Source organism: Oncorhynchus masou, chromosome 5, assembly GCF_036934945.1.
Source record: "Oncorhynchus masou masou isolate Uvic2021 chromosome 5, UVic_Omas_1.1, whole genome shotgun sequence".
NCBI classification, from domain to species: domain Eukaryota; kingdom Metazoa; phylum Chordata; class Actinopteri; order Salmoniformes; family Salmonidae; genus Oncorhynchus; species Oncorhynchus masou.
This window is the reverse complement of record NC_088216.1, coordinates 20,692,865-20,707,912: the sequence shown is the minus strand read 5'-3', so window position 1 is coordinate 20,707,912 and position 15,048 is coordinate 20,692,865. Positions and strand designations below refer to the sequence as shown.

The following is a 15,048-nucleotide window of genomic DNA, read 5'->3' as shown; positions in this document are numbered from 1 at the left end:
ACCCAGATGACCAGACAAAACCATAAACCAGAGATAAGGGAGTTGAACTTCCACCCGTCTGACGACGACTCAAGTTCAGCCGGGCAAACACACCTTGCAGACGCTATCGCATGCAGACACAGACACACACACAGACACACACAGACACACAAACACACTACCACACAGAAACATGCATAACGTTCTATGGGTGGTGATGATATTCCAAAACAATGAGAGGTGTCATAGTTTGTATATTAACTGCAAGTGTGTGTGTGTGTGCGTGCGTGCGTTCGTGTGTATGTGTGTGCATGTATGTGCACGTTTGCATATGTGAGTGTCATTCCAAACTAAATATCTTAGGTATTTCGGTAAACAACCAACAATTCCATAAATGTATGTAATACTTTTTATTTTTCATTTTTTCAAGACAAAATGGCTGAGTGTAGAGAATAACGCAGACAACCGTTGTTGAAAAAAGAGTGGCATCTCCAAAAGAACAACAACTCAACAGAAGAGAGTAGAATTCCCAGCAACTGAGTGGTGTGGTCAATGACATTTTGGTCATTAAAAAGAAATGTTAAAAACATCAGATATTCAACAAGAGAGAGAAAATGTATTGATTCCTGCTGTGTGTGACTCTGTTTTCAACAAAGTTGTGTATAGTCGTAATAAATAGGTACGTCCACTGTCGGAGGCCAAGTTCAAGTTCCGTTCAGAATAATCAGCGTTTAGAACAGACAGGGAGAAAAAGGCTGAAAACCCTAAACGTACCAATGTAGCATTGTCATGTACACAAAACATGTAGCCTACTTTACTGTACCAGCTCAAGTAGGCTTTTCTTTTCCCACCCCAATCATTTCTGTTTTCATTAGAAATGTTTTGCAAGTGAGATTTACCACTTTAAAAAACCCATGAAGCACCATGTACGGTTTAGCAATGAAAAATAGATTGAAAATAAAACCGCTAAATTGATTTCCAGATTGATGTCCTTTTTTAATCTGACTGCATAATGACTGGAATAGTTCTTAATTCATTGATGTGACTGGAATGTGGTCAGGTGGTCGAGAGGAACGGACAGTAGAGAGTTACACTACCAAGAACCCAACAATAGCTTGTGTTACTGCATATAAAATGACAGGAGAGGAGAAAACAGTTTAAAAAAAACGAAAATAAAAGATATATACAACCCCCTGTGTTGCCATGTTGTGGCACATTCCGACGGTACTGCTTGGAAAAGCCATTACATGGCTCCTCTTATCCATAGAACGCCACAACGTTTCAATTTTCAAAAACATACTTAATTGTTGTTCAAGCGTACAAATTATTCACACTATAATAGTATTATCCTGCCAAATTAAGAAAATATATGCGGTGGCAGCTGGTTGGGAATTTTTTTCTTCAACTACTGAAAAGAGGACATTGGAACCTTTTAAGGAGAACAAGCGAACAGTTGAAAATACAGGCTTCAACATAAATACTACAAGTGCCTACGCTAAGTGAACATTAATTTCAAATACCATTCTAAATACAGGAACAAGTAGACCGTAAATGTGTATTTTAGCATAGGAACATGAGTGTGCATTTTCCTATGTTTTTTTAAGTCCTCTCTATATATTCACATATAATCATAAAATCTCTCGCCGATGAAAATGTTGTTTAACCTGAAGACCTGTGTATATAGCAAAAAAGGCAAAAAGATGAGTCATGTTCATTTCGTATTCATAGTATAAGTGATACAATCTTGAGCATAAACATCAAGATTTAACGAGAAACCAAAAAAATATCATCAAAACAAACTTAAATAAAGTCTCCCCTAAAGATATTGAAGTGTTACGTTAAAAAACAGAGTATTTATTCATTTTTATAAAAATTTGTAGTAGAAAAAAAAATCTTGCCCTATTTGAGCAGCAAGGTTTCTTTCTTTCTTTCTGAAGCAGGAGGGAGTATGGCGGTTCCTGCATTGATACTGTATTACCCAGAGGCCCCAAAAACTGCTAGGCCCCCTGGGAAACAAAATGGCTGGCGACGGTTTCTCGTTTCACTCTTATCTGCATGAAGCAATGACACCACATCAATCGGTCTGCATTAGAGCAAAGATTTCCCTTGAGTGTCCACCTGTAAACTGGGAAAATTGAACAGTGCACATATTTCATCCTGGGAAAAGTCCCAGTTCTTATTATTTTATACTCAACCGACTGTACCTCCGATTAGAGAGACAGATACAGGATCCAAGGCAGAGTGACAAGTGCTTTACCCACAACATTATGAAAGGGGGGTTGATGTAAGTCTGTAAAATCAACACAACAGTGGTGAGGTCTAATGTGTCACCTCAAAGAGCACAAACCGATGTGAAAGATTCAAATGATGTCAAAATTGAGCGGGGGATGTGTTTTACTGAATACACTTCTCAAAGTTGTTCTTAAATTTAAAAAAAATGAATTTCCAATATCAATTAGTTTAAGAGGCAACATTTCAGCATTTAGGAAATCTGATATAACATGTGGAAAAAAAGAAATAAGAGCTTATTAAAAAGCTTATAATGCATTTAGAAATGATGAATTGATCAAAATCTGGTCATTCCTTGCCCCCAACCCCACCCCATTTTGAAAATCAGCCTGACATGTCAGAACTAAGAATAACAAGTCTTCAGGTGCCCAGCCGCCACAGCAACACACTGTCATGGCCGACTCACCGAAGATCCCAGCAACAAGGACAACAACATCGTTTTGTGCTACTTACAAAAAACTGTAAAACCTTTCATTTCAAAACAAAACACTCTAACACATTAAGAGCTTAAGTTTACAGAATTATAACAACTCATTATTACATTTAGTACCCCTATGTAAGGTACCAAACAAACACAAATAAAACCCTTTATATAAACACCACATAATCCCCAAAATAGCATGTAGCTAGCATGCCAGTAAACAGAATGAGCATCTGAAGTATATTATACAATAAGTCAGGCAGATAAAATAATTTACCAGAAATATATATTTTTTGTTTCAACTCGTTCCTTGTGTTTCGCTGGGTCACAGAGGACGATGTCATATTGTACAGGCGCTTGATGCAAGAACCTGTTTCTTTCCTGTTAAACACATGTCCACTAGTTATCGTTTGTAGCTGAATCTCCGAGCTTATAGCAAAAAGGAGGATTAACTAATGCAGGTAAAATATTCCAAGGCACAATTTCTTTGCTTTTTCAAACGACAACTCTTCATTTCAAATTGACCACCACTATATATTCTAAAAGAAAATGTTATGTTGCTAAGTGGCTACCATTTCCTAGGCAAACCCAATTGATATTTTTAACCTAGTAATGGACAGAAAATATTTTTAAAAGACCAGTCCAAATTTGACCCTGCTTTTTGTAGTTCAGGGTTAGACCATTCACACTGCCCACCATGTTTCCAACACCAAACTGTACAAGGTATGTAAAACAGTATGTATATGCAGCATGGGGGTTTTATTCCTCTTATCTTTTTCTTTTTTTAAATCAAAAGTACCAACCAACAGCAACACAATTACAACCAACCAACCAATGAAGGACAAGTAGCCAAAACACACTGAGCATGCCGTCCAGATACAAAAGTACAAAACATGTAAATTATTGCACAATAGAAAGGCTCAAGTTTTTGTGTCCGATGCAATAGTATTGCCCCAAATATGGATCAGCTTTTTCAAAGGTACAGGGTTTTTGACTGGTGTCTAACCCCTGTCAGTCTCCCCACCTTTTGCCATGATTCAGCGAATCAGGGAGCTGCCCTGCCTCCCCTACTCAGTCTTAATTTCCAGGGTGGTTGGCATGGGATGATCGCTGTGCCACTTCTTCATGTGTTTCTCTAGAGTGCTGTACACACTGAAAGGCATGTGGCAGATTTCACATTTATAAACGTCCTTGCCCATCTGGCCGTGGGTCTTCATGTGGCGAGTGAGCTTGCTGCTCTGGGCGCAGGCGTAGCTGCACAGGTCACACTTGTAGGGCCTCTCTCCCGTGTGGCTGCGCCGGTGCACTGTCAGGTTGCTGCAGTTCTTGAAGATCTTGCCGCAGTACTCGCATGTGTCGCTCCGCCGGCTGCCATCCTTGGAGCTGGGACGCCCGCCACTCCCTGACAGGTGGGGGGTACTGGCCCCACTCCCCGTCCCGCTGTGGCCCGAGGCCCCGCAGCCGCCATCCAGCTCCTCGGGAGGCGTGGAGTAGCGCAGGCTGCCGTTCTCGGAGGAGTGCTCGGAGGATGTGGCGAAGGGCGATTGTCTGGTGGAGTACTCTCCAAAGCTGAGTAAGGGGTCCTTGAGTTGTCGGGAGGCGGCATAGCTGGCCAACCACTGGGAGTAGACGTTATCTGTGTTGGGGATGGTGGGCATGGGAGGATCCAGTTCTTTCTCCACCTTGATACGCTTGGTCATGGTGCTGAGGGAGCCGGGGCTCCCCATCAGGAGCTTCCTGGTCAGGGTCTCATTAGAGAGAGGACCCAGGCCATTGGCCGTTGGGGTGGTGCCACAGACCTCGTCGGCCCGGTCCGACTCCAGTGCCAAGTCCTCTTCACAGGCGTCTCGGGGAGTGCTCCGTCTGTGGGGATGGGAGTGGGGGTGGAGGGCCTGGCTGTTCTGGTGGTGCCGGGCCCCTTCCAACAGCAGGCTGAAATGATAATCATTCTTCTCACCTTCCTCAGTCTCCATCTCCTCCTCTGCCTCCTCTCCTTCTTCCTCCTCTTCCTCATCTTCTTCCTCATCTCCCTCTTCCTCTTCATCTCCCTCCTCCTCTTCTTCCTCTTCCTCCTCCTCACCATTCTCAAGCAGCCCGTTGTTCTCGCTCTTGAACTTGGCCACCACGGACTTGAGGGCGCTGGTAGCGCTGCCCACCAGGGAGCTGGTGCCTGGGTCGGGTGAGCTGGCGTTGGACATGCCGTCATCCGACTTGGCGTTGAGGGAGTTCTTCTGAGAGTGGGTCTTCATGTGGCGCTTCAGCTTGCTGGCCTGGGTGCAGGCGTGGTTGCACAGGTGGCATTTGTAGGGCTTCTCTCCTGTGTGGCTGCGCCGGTGCACGATCAGGTTACTCTGGAACTTGAAGGTCTTCCCGCAGAACTCGCACGACTTGGCCTTGAGTGGCGTGGTAGGCTGGGCCGGGTTGGGGGTGGAGCGGAAGACGGACGAGGGTGACTGGGAGGTGGAGAGGGGAGGCGTGGCTGAGAAGGGGGGCTTGGAGCCCGGCTGGAAGGGCTGCAGCAGCCGTTGCATAGGGCTGGGGTTGTTGGGCGACAGGGGTGGGGAGGCCCCCGTGGGGTTACCCGCCAGCTCCCGCAGTCTCCTTGAGAAGTCCATGGCGGGCGGTGGGTCCAGGACCACTGAGTTGAGCCGCATCACCCTGTCGAAGGCGCTCGGGTGATGGGTGGCCAGCGCCAGGTTCTCCGGACTCAGGTGGTGCCGTGGAGGCGGACTAAACAGAGGAGGCGTCCGGGGGTAGCGTCCCTCATGGGGGACAGAGGTGGCCCCTTCCCGGCCAGACCCGGACCCAGGCAATCTCAGCAGACTGAAGGGGCTCCCATCGGCCAGGTGGACACCGTGGAGGGGGGGCTGGGAGGTGCAGTCACCCCCCATCCCGGGCGGGGCGGCTACCCTGGGGGTGAGGGGGCTGCCTGGCTCGCTCTCCAGATAGATGTGGAAGCCGTGGGTGTTCTGGGCGTGCTGGAGCAGGAACCAGGCACTGCTGAACGGATGCTTGCAGGTCGTACACGTGTAACTACTGGGCTCATCCTTATCTGTGAATAGGAGAGAGAAAGAAGAAGGGTTACTTGACTGAAAGAGAATGAGCACCTATAGGATTGCTAGACCGTGATACTTCATATTTCAGTTCGACAACAAAGATATCCATTGTCTTTGATAAATAATTCAGCTTCAGTTTTTACCAGCTTAATTAATACACTGAGATTTAAACATGTATTCAATTACACAGCCCATCTAAAACAACACCAGCAACGAGATCTCAATCAGTGTATACAATTTACACAGACAAGGAGGTAATTAGGAATATTTCAAACAATAATTGAATTTCAATGGCCCTTGCACGATGACCTGAGATTTGCCTGACAATGCGTTTGTAATCTCGTTAAACACACTCAACCATCCTCCATAGATGTGTTTAGAGAATTAGAGGGGCTAAAGTAGAACATGTATCTAATGCTGACACATTTACATTTCACATGTTAGTAATTTAGCAGATACTGCAAAGTCAGAGCTAGGGGGGAAAAAAGTGAATGAAATACATATTATGCATTATAAAATATATTTGGATTTGTTTAACACTTTTTTTGGTTACTACATGATTCCATATGTGTTATTTCATAGTGTTGATGTCTTCACTATTATTCTACAATGTAGAAAAAAGTCTAAATAAAGGAAAACCCTTGAATGAGTAAGGTGTGTCCAAACTTTTGACTGGTACTGTATGTATGTATATATATATATATATATATATATATATATATATATATATATATATATATATATATATATATATATATATATATATATTATATATATATATATATATATATATATATATATATATATATATATATATAATATATTATATATATTATATATTTTATATATATATATATATATATATATATATATATATATATATATATAGTGGGGCAAAAAAGTATTTAGTCAGCCACCATTTAGTCAGCCACCACACTTCAACTATGACAGACAAAATGAGAAAAGAAATCCAGAAAATCACATTGTAGGATTTTTAATTAATTTATTTGCAAATTATGGTTGAAAATAAGTATTTGTGGGAGAACTTGCACAATTGGTGGCTGACTAAATACTTTTTTGCCCACTGTGTATATTAGCACTGAATACAAAAAACAAGGTCAGGTGTTTAAAAAAATTATAGTTTCTAAAAGAAAACACACAAAAAAAGGAGAGAGCCAGAGAATGATTTGAGGGTGGTGCTATGAAAATGCATTTAATGTATTATTATTGTATTTGGGATAGTTTCATGGTTTACAGCTTTATTTGAAATCCTCTCAGGTGAATAGAAAAGAAGAATAGAGAAAGGAGAAGTGAGATATGCAAAGTAGCACATTCTCTACACCGCTCCTCAAATGTGCCTCTTCTCCTTCATCTCTGCTTTCGTTTCTTCTCTCCTTTTGTTTCTTATCCTTTTTTCTGTTTTGTTTGATCTGTCAGGCAGGCAGGCAGACACTTAACCAAAAACATGAATGTGCTGCCAGCTATAAAGATTAGCCATTGCTAAGATGGCGGACGGGGCAGAAGCCCAGCCTTGCTGTACCCCACTGTGGCTGTCGAGGCTAGGGGTGAGGAGGACACTGTGCAGGCTGGGCTCCCGCTGCTAGAGCAGCCTGAAGGAGGAGAAGAAGAATGCGGTGAAAAACAGATTCTCACGTGTCGGCCTCCCTGCCACCCTCTCATGACAATCCCACTTAAAGAGTTACTCTTTGATATGTACAGCCCTTGTCAATGATATAGCTATACCCATTGATCCATTCATCCCTCAGCTTTATAGCAAACTGAGTGGGGCTGCCGTTTTGTTGTTTTTCAAATCAAGGGTTGGGCCTTTAAAGGCCAGCAAGCAACAGGGAAATGTGCATCCAATCAAAGGCAGCTCCACAGAACATTTTTTTTCACTGAAAAGAGATCTGGGGGGCTGGCAAATTATGGATCATTACAATCTGCAAAAATTACAGTTAATTGCTGCCAACTGCAAGGGGCTCTGACCTCCTATGGATTTTTTCCGTCATAAAAAGGCAATTTGCCCACGTTCTGCCTTTCCACATATACTCACATATAAAAATGCACTGCATTTTTGGGGGGGTCATTATATTGGATGAAGTAGTGACGGTACAGCAGCCTCTCCTTCACTGCAGCCGACGTGAGCAAAACATTTAAACGTGTTAACCCTCGCAAGGCTGCAGGCCCAGACGGCATCCCCAGCCGCTTCCTCAGAGCATGCGCAGACCAGCTGGCTGGTGTGTTTACGGATATATTCAATCAATCCTTATCCCAGTCTGCTGTTCCCACATGCTTCAAGAGGGCCACCATTGTTCCTGTTCCCAGGAAAGCTAAGGTAACTGAGCTAAATGACTACCGCCCCATAGCACTCACTTCCGTCATCATGAAGTGCTTTGAGAGACTAGTCATGGACCATATCACCTCCACCCTACCTGACACCCTAGACCCACTCCAATTTGCTTACGGCCCCAATAGGTCCACAGACGACGCAATCGCAACCACACTGCCCTAACCAATCTCGAGAAGAGGAATACCTATGTGAGAATGCTGTTCATCGACTACAGCTCAGCATTTAACATCATAGTACCCTCCAAACTCGTCATTAAGCTCGAGACCCTGGGTCTCGAACCCGCCCTGTGCAACTGGGTACTGGACTTCCTGACGGGCCGCCACCCAGGTGGCGAGGGCAGGTTACAACATCTCCACCCCGCTGATCCTCAACACTGGGGCCCCACAAGGGTGCGTTCTGAGCCCTCTCCTGTACTTCCTGTTCACCCACGACTGCGTGGCCATGCATGCCTCCAACACAATCATCAAATTTGCAGACGATACTACAGTGGCAGGCTTGATTACCAACAACGACGAGACAGCCTACAGGGAGGAGGTATCGGGCTGTATCACCGCCTGGTATGGCAATTGCTCCGTCCACAACCGTAAGGCTCTCCAGAGGGTAGTGAGGTCTGCACAACGCATCACCGGGGGCAAACTACCTGCCCTCCAGGACACCTACACGACCCGATGTCACAGCAAGGCCATAAAGATCATCAAGGACAACAACCACCCGAGCCACTGCATGTTCACCCCGCTATCATCCAGAAGGCGAGGTCAGTACAGGTGCATCAAAGCAGGGAAAGAGAGACTGAAAAACAGCTTCTATCTCAATGCCATCAGACTGTTAAACAGCCATCACTAACATTGAGTGGCTGCTGCCAACACACTGACTCAACTCCAGCCACTTTAATAATGGAAAGATTGATTAAAAAAATGTATCACTAGCCACTTTAAACAATGCCACTTAATATATGTTTACATACCCTATATTACTGCATCTTGCCTATCTTGCCTATGCTGTTCGGCCATCACTCATTCATATATATTTATGTACATATTCCCCATCCCTTTACACTTGTGTGTATAAGGTAGTTGTTGTGAAATTTTTGGGTTTGATTACTCGTTGGTTATTACTGCATTCTCGGAACTAGAAGCACAAGCATTTCGCTACACTCGCATTAACATCTGCTAACCATGTGTATGTGACAAATAACATTTGATTTGATTTGATTTGATTTACATCTTGTGTATTTCCAACATGTTGTTTTTTTTACTGAATGAAACCAAAGACCCACATTACTCTTAAAACGTTAATTCTACGGTGATCTGCAACCCTGCCCTGACAACACGTGCCTCTGAGGCCCACACCTGTCTTATTGTCGGAGGAGGAGGGATCGAGGCACAAGCGTGGGGTAGCACGGCGTGAAGGTGACAGGCGTGAAGGTGCCATTCGGAATGGCTGCCTGAGACGACAGTCGTGAAGGACAGCGGAGCGCCACAACACTGCCGGTCCCTAAATCATTTGCCTATACATCAAAAACACCCATCTCTCGCTGTGCAATCATCTGGTCCAGATGACGTTTGAAACCTCCCTGCTCATGAGACGACAACACAGAACAGTGTGGATAATTGATGCCCTCGTCATATTGATTGGCACCGAGCCGAACCAATGTGACGTACCCATTCCCACCCGCCTGTCCGGCAGACACATAACAACAAAAAGAAGATATCTAAATTGGCCTTGACTAGACTATGGGTGCTTCTCAAATGTCACTCTATTCCCTATATAGTATTGACCAGGGCCCATAGGGGGCCATTTGGCACGCAGACTATCCCTCTCTAATGATCCCGGCTCAAAGGGAAGGACAGCGTGTGAGGAAGCAGAGAAACACGTCCTGACAGGGCATTTGATGGCCTTGAAGATTATAAAAAGGGAAGAAATATGTGAGCTTGGGGGAATTATCTTCTGAAATGGTCTCCAATGGAAAGAAAAAGCAGAGAACCCTTTCAGCGAGCGGTCTCTAGATTCTAGAAGCTCTAAAGCTAAAACTAAGTCGAGGTCCCTTTGAAATAGGACCAGGAGAGGAGAGACTCGGCTGAAACCAAGGCTGGGGAGAAGGCTTACGGAGATAGGGGGAGGGGAGGAATAGAGAGAGAGAGAGAGAGAGAGAGAGAGAGAGAGAGAGAGAGAGAGAGAGAGAGAGAGGGAGATTAGACCCAACCAAATCATGAGAAAACAAAAATATAATTACTTGACACATTGGAAAGAATTAACAAAAAAACAGAGCAAACTAGAATGCAATTTGGCCCTACACAGAGAGTACACAGCGGCAGAATACCTGACCACTGTGACTGACCCAAAATTAAGGAAAGCTTTGACTATGTACAGACTCAGTGAGCATAGCCTTGCTATTGAGAAAGGCCGCCGTAGGCAGACATGGCTCTCAAGAGAAGACAGGCTATGTGCTCACTGCCCACAAAATGAGGTGGAAACTGAGCTGCACTTCCTAACCTCCTGCCCAATGTATGACCATATTAGAGAGACACATTTCCCTCAGATTACACAGATCCACAAAGAATTCGAAAACAAATCCAATTTTGATAAACTCCCATATCTACTGGGTGAAATTCTACAGTATGCCATCAGAGCAGCAAGATTTGTGACCTGTTGCCACGAGAAAAGGGCAACCAGTGAAGAACACACACCATTGTAAATACAACCCATATTTATGCTTATTTATTTTATCTTGTGTCCTTTAACCATTTGTACATTGTTAAAACACTGTATATATATATATATATATATATATATATATATATATATATATATATATATATATATATATGACATTTGTAATGTCTTTATTGTTTTGAAACTTCTGTATGTGTAATGTTTACTGTTAATTTTTATTGTTTATTTCACTTTATATATTATCTACCTCACTTGCTTTGGCAATGTTAACACATGTTTCCCATGCCAATAAAGCCCTTGAATTGAATTGAATTGAAAGAGAGAGAGAGAGAGAGAGAGAGAGAGAGAGAGAGAGAGAGAGAGAGGGAGAAAGAACGATAAGAGGAAGAACAGAAAAAGAGGATAACAAGCCTACCAAGGACATTGCAGCCTGTCGCAACACAAAGCAGAAGAGGTCTATTGCAGCGTCTTCCTCTGCACAATGCACTGCTATCACCAGAGAATATGATCCTCAGCCATGCAAAGAGCACAAGGACAAATGTTAAACAACAAGATATTGCCCATATGGCCCATTCGGCAGGATCACATGTATTCCAATACTGTCTCAGCCAGTCAGAAGGAGGAGACAAGGAAGGAGACAAGGCCGGGCTAGACAAAGCAATAGTGATGGGATGATTAGAAACAGTCCAGTCTAGGGAGGTACTGCAGCCTGCAGCCACTTTGTACACGCAGATCCAGACCCTGCTGCAATATGCACCTCCACACCCCCTACTCCCAACCCTCTGCCCCTGTACACTAGTGTCAGTCCCAGACAGACCCCCTCCGCCCCAACTGAACCCCTACCACTGAAACACAGCGACAGACAAACAACCGCCGTTGGCTACAATCAACAATAACCTTGAACCCTGAGGTAACAAGTTCACAACTGTAAAACCCGACTCCAACTTTCTACTGTTCCTGCAACTACTTGACTTTTCCACCATTTTGTTTCGTTCTTGACCAACCCCTGCTAAGTCTCTCCCTCCTCCGACTGACCGTCCCAACTGGCTCTCGCAGATATCGGTCATTGAGGTAATGGAGGAATGTTGTTATAGGATTAGCAAGGCATCGGAGGAGGAGAGAGAGAGCCAGGAGAACACTGTATGTCAGCTCAGCCATTTTGGACTTCCACCTGAAAAGTGATTATACTAATAACGGTCCCTGCCAATATTCCTAAGTGTTTCTGGGTGTTGGTAGGAGTGATCGGGGAGGATATGGAGACCTATTCAGAGTGCTGTGATAGAATGTGTTAATGTGACTACTAGTCTGTTCATGTCATTCGTGGATTCATGGACAGAGACTGGTGATGGAGGAGGATGGGGGGTCCAGTCTGCCATTAGCCATCCCATGTGTGTGTGTGTGTGTGTGTGTGTCTGCCCTCTCTCCATCAGTATTCACCCCAATGCGGTGGGTCTCAGCTGGTCGCGGCCCCGCTCAATCTCTCTCTCTCTCTCTCTCTCTCTCTCTCTCTCTCACACGCACACGCACACGCACACACACACACACACACACACACACACACACACACACACACACACACACACACACACACACACACACACACACACACACACACACACACACACACACACACACACACACACACACACACACACACACACACACACACACACACTGTTGCCTTTGTCCCAGGCCAGACTACTTTGTGGTGCACTGAGCCACTGGCCACCAACAAAGAGCCTGTCTGACCAACACTTGTTCTGAAACAAAGCCTGATGCAGGAAATGCGGTTTACCAACGAGAAAACACAGTGAGGGAGAAGAGAGAAGGGGAGAGCTAACCGTGTTCTCACAAACAGTCCGTTCGGGGATTCCAGGTTTGAAAAACAGACATTAGTGTGGCAACAGCAAGGTCCAGTCAGACTGCTAACCCACTGACTACACACATCAAACGGAAAGGAAAGAAGAGAGTCTGAGAGACAGAAAAAAAAAAGAGAGCGAGCGAGCAGAAAAAGACAGACTAGACACATCACAAGGAAAGAAAAGAGTCAGAGAGAGAGAGAGAGAGAGAGAGAGAGAGAGAGAGAGAGAGAGAGAGAGCGAGAGAGAGAGAGAGAGACCGAGACAGAGAGAAAGAAAACTTGGCTGGCATGAAGGGAGATTTACTGTGAGATAACTGACTACGTGAAGCCTGGTGGTCTTTGGTTTGGGCACTAGCTCTGTCTAGCTGTGTACTGTGCCAGTAAGTAATGTGTTCTGTGTTGGTGAGACTCTCAAATCACTTTCATACTTATTACCTTTCCACAGTCATAAAAGATGACAGGAGCAGCCAGAACAGGGACGGTGTTTCTCTGATCCACTAGAACCATTAGAGACAGATGATAGGAGCAGCCAGAACAGGGACGGTGTTTCTCTGACCCACTAGAACCATTAGAGACAGATGATAGGAGCAGCCAGAACAGGGACGGTGTTTCTCTGATCCACTAGAACCATTAGAGACAGATGATAGGAGCAGCCAGAACAGATCCACTAGAACCATTAGAGACAGATGATAGGAGCAGCCAGAACCGGGACGGTGTTTCTCTGATCCACTAGAACCATTAGAGACAGATGATAGGAGCAGCCAGAACAGGGACGGTGTTTCTCTGACCCACTAGAACAATTAGAGACAGATGATAGGAGCAGCCAGAACCGGGACGGTGTTTCTCTGACCCACTAGAACCATTAGAGACAGATGATAGGAGCAGCCAGAACCGGGAAGGTGTTTCTCTGACCCACTAGAACCATTAGAGACAGATGATAGGAGCAGCCAGAACCGGGACGGTGTTTCTCTGACCCACTAGAACCATTAGAGACAGATGATAGGAGCAGCCAGAACCGGGACGGTGTTTCTCCGACCCACTAGAACCATTAGAGACAGATGATAGGAGCAGCCAGAACCGGGACGGTGTTTCTCTGACCCACTAGAACCATTAGAGACAGATGATAGGAGCAGCCAGAACCGGGACGGTGTTTCTCTGACCCACTAGAACCATTAGAGACAGATGATAGGAGCAGCCAGAACCGGGACGGTGTTTCTCTGACCCACTAGAACCATTAGAGACAGATGATAGGAGCAGCCAGAACCAGGACGGTGATTCTCTGACCCACTAGAACCATTAGAGACAGATGATAGGAGCAGCCAGAACCGGGATGGTGATTCTCTGACCCACTAGAACCATTAGAGACAGATGATAGGAGCAGCCAGAACCGGGATGGTGTTTCTCTGATCCACTAGAACTATTAGAGACAGATGATAGGAGCAGCCAGAACCGGGACTGTGTTTCTCTGATCCACTAGAACTATTAGAGACAGATGATAGGAGCAGCCAGAACCGGGATGGTGTTTCTCTGAGCCACTAGAACCATTAAGAGACAGATGGCTATAGAGGACAAATTCACTGTATGCACACACTGCACAATAGACAGAGCCGAGAGGGAGAGACAAAAAGTGTGTCTGTCTGAATGTGTCTTCTTCTAAGAGTCTCAGTGTGTGTGAATTCCATTCATATATGAGTGTGTGTTTTCTCTGTGTGTGTAATGTGTCCGTCCGATGTCTCTTTCCTTTCCCGACCCCTGGACCTCTCCATCTCCAGTCGGTTGAACTCTGTTTGACCTGACCAGAAAGGGCATCCATCCATCTACATGACCTCCTGTCTCTCCCCATCGCCCAGTCAGAGGGCTCCTTGCTCGGGCATCTCTCAGTCCGACTGCCCCTGTAATGGGCCTGGTCTGTTTGTTCTCCCCTGTAGATCATTATATGCTATCTTCTGCTTACTGAGAGCTGTGTGTGTGTGTGTGTGTGTGTGCGAGCATGCGTGCTTGCGAGCGTGCATGTGTGCGCGCGCGTGTGTGTGTGTGTGTGTGCGGTCATAAGAAAGACATAATGGTACAGTATATAGACCCCTGGGTCATGAGGTTTAAACCAGTACAGTTAACGAGCCAATCAATTACATAACATTAACATTTGCATTAGACATGGTCTATTGTGGACAATGATAATGTCCTTAGCATGGGCATTGTTAACAATTGTGTCCTTAAAGTCAAGCAGAGTGGATGGACAACATAAATGAAAGGAGATATCAGGGAAACCCCAGACGACTTCCCAGGCGGCCTCGGCTGTGTATCTTAGGGAGAGAGAGCAGAGATGAACAATGCTGAAAGACTAGACATTAGAGACTAGAGTGGACGTATGGATTGCTCATTGGAAACACACACATCTTTGCTGATATCAATGAGGGGA

The 15,048-nt window shown here is 45.1% G+C and overlaps 1 protein-coding gene across 1 annotated transcript in view; it reads right to left on the bottom strand.

Moving 5' to 3' along the window:
* Positions 1 to 370: 370 nt before the first annotated feature.
* Positions 371 to 15,048, bottom strand: part of LOC135536674 (B-cell lymphoma/leukemia 11A-like) — a 57,234-nt gene continuing 42,556 nt past the window's right edge. The window contains exon 3 of the mRNA XM_064962929.1: positions 371 to 5,741. Within this exon, the coding sequence (XP_064819001.1) occupies positions 3,757 to 5,741 (1,985 nt within the window). The 3' untranslated portion in view covers positions 371 to 3,756. The remainder of the gene's footprint in view (positions 5,742 to 15,048) is intronic.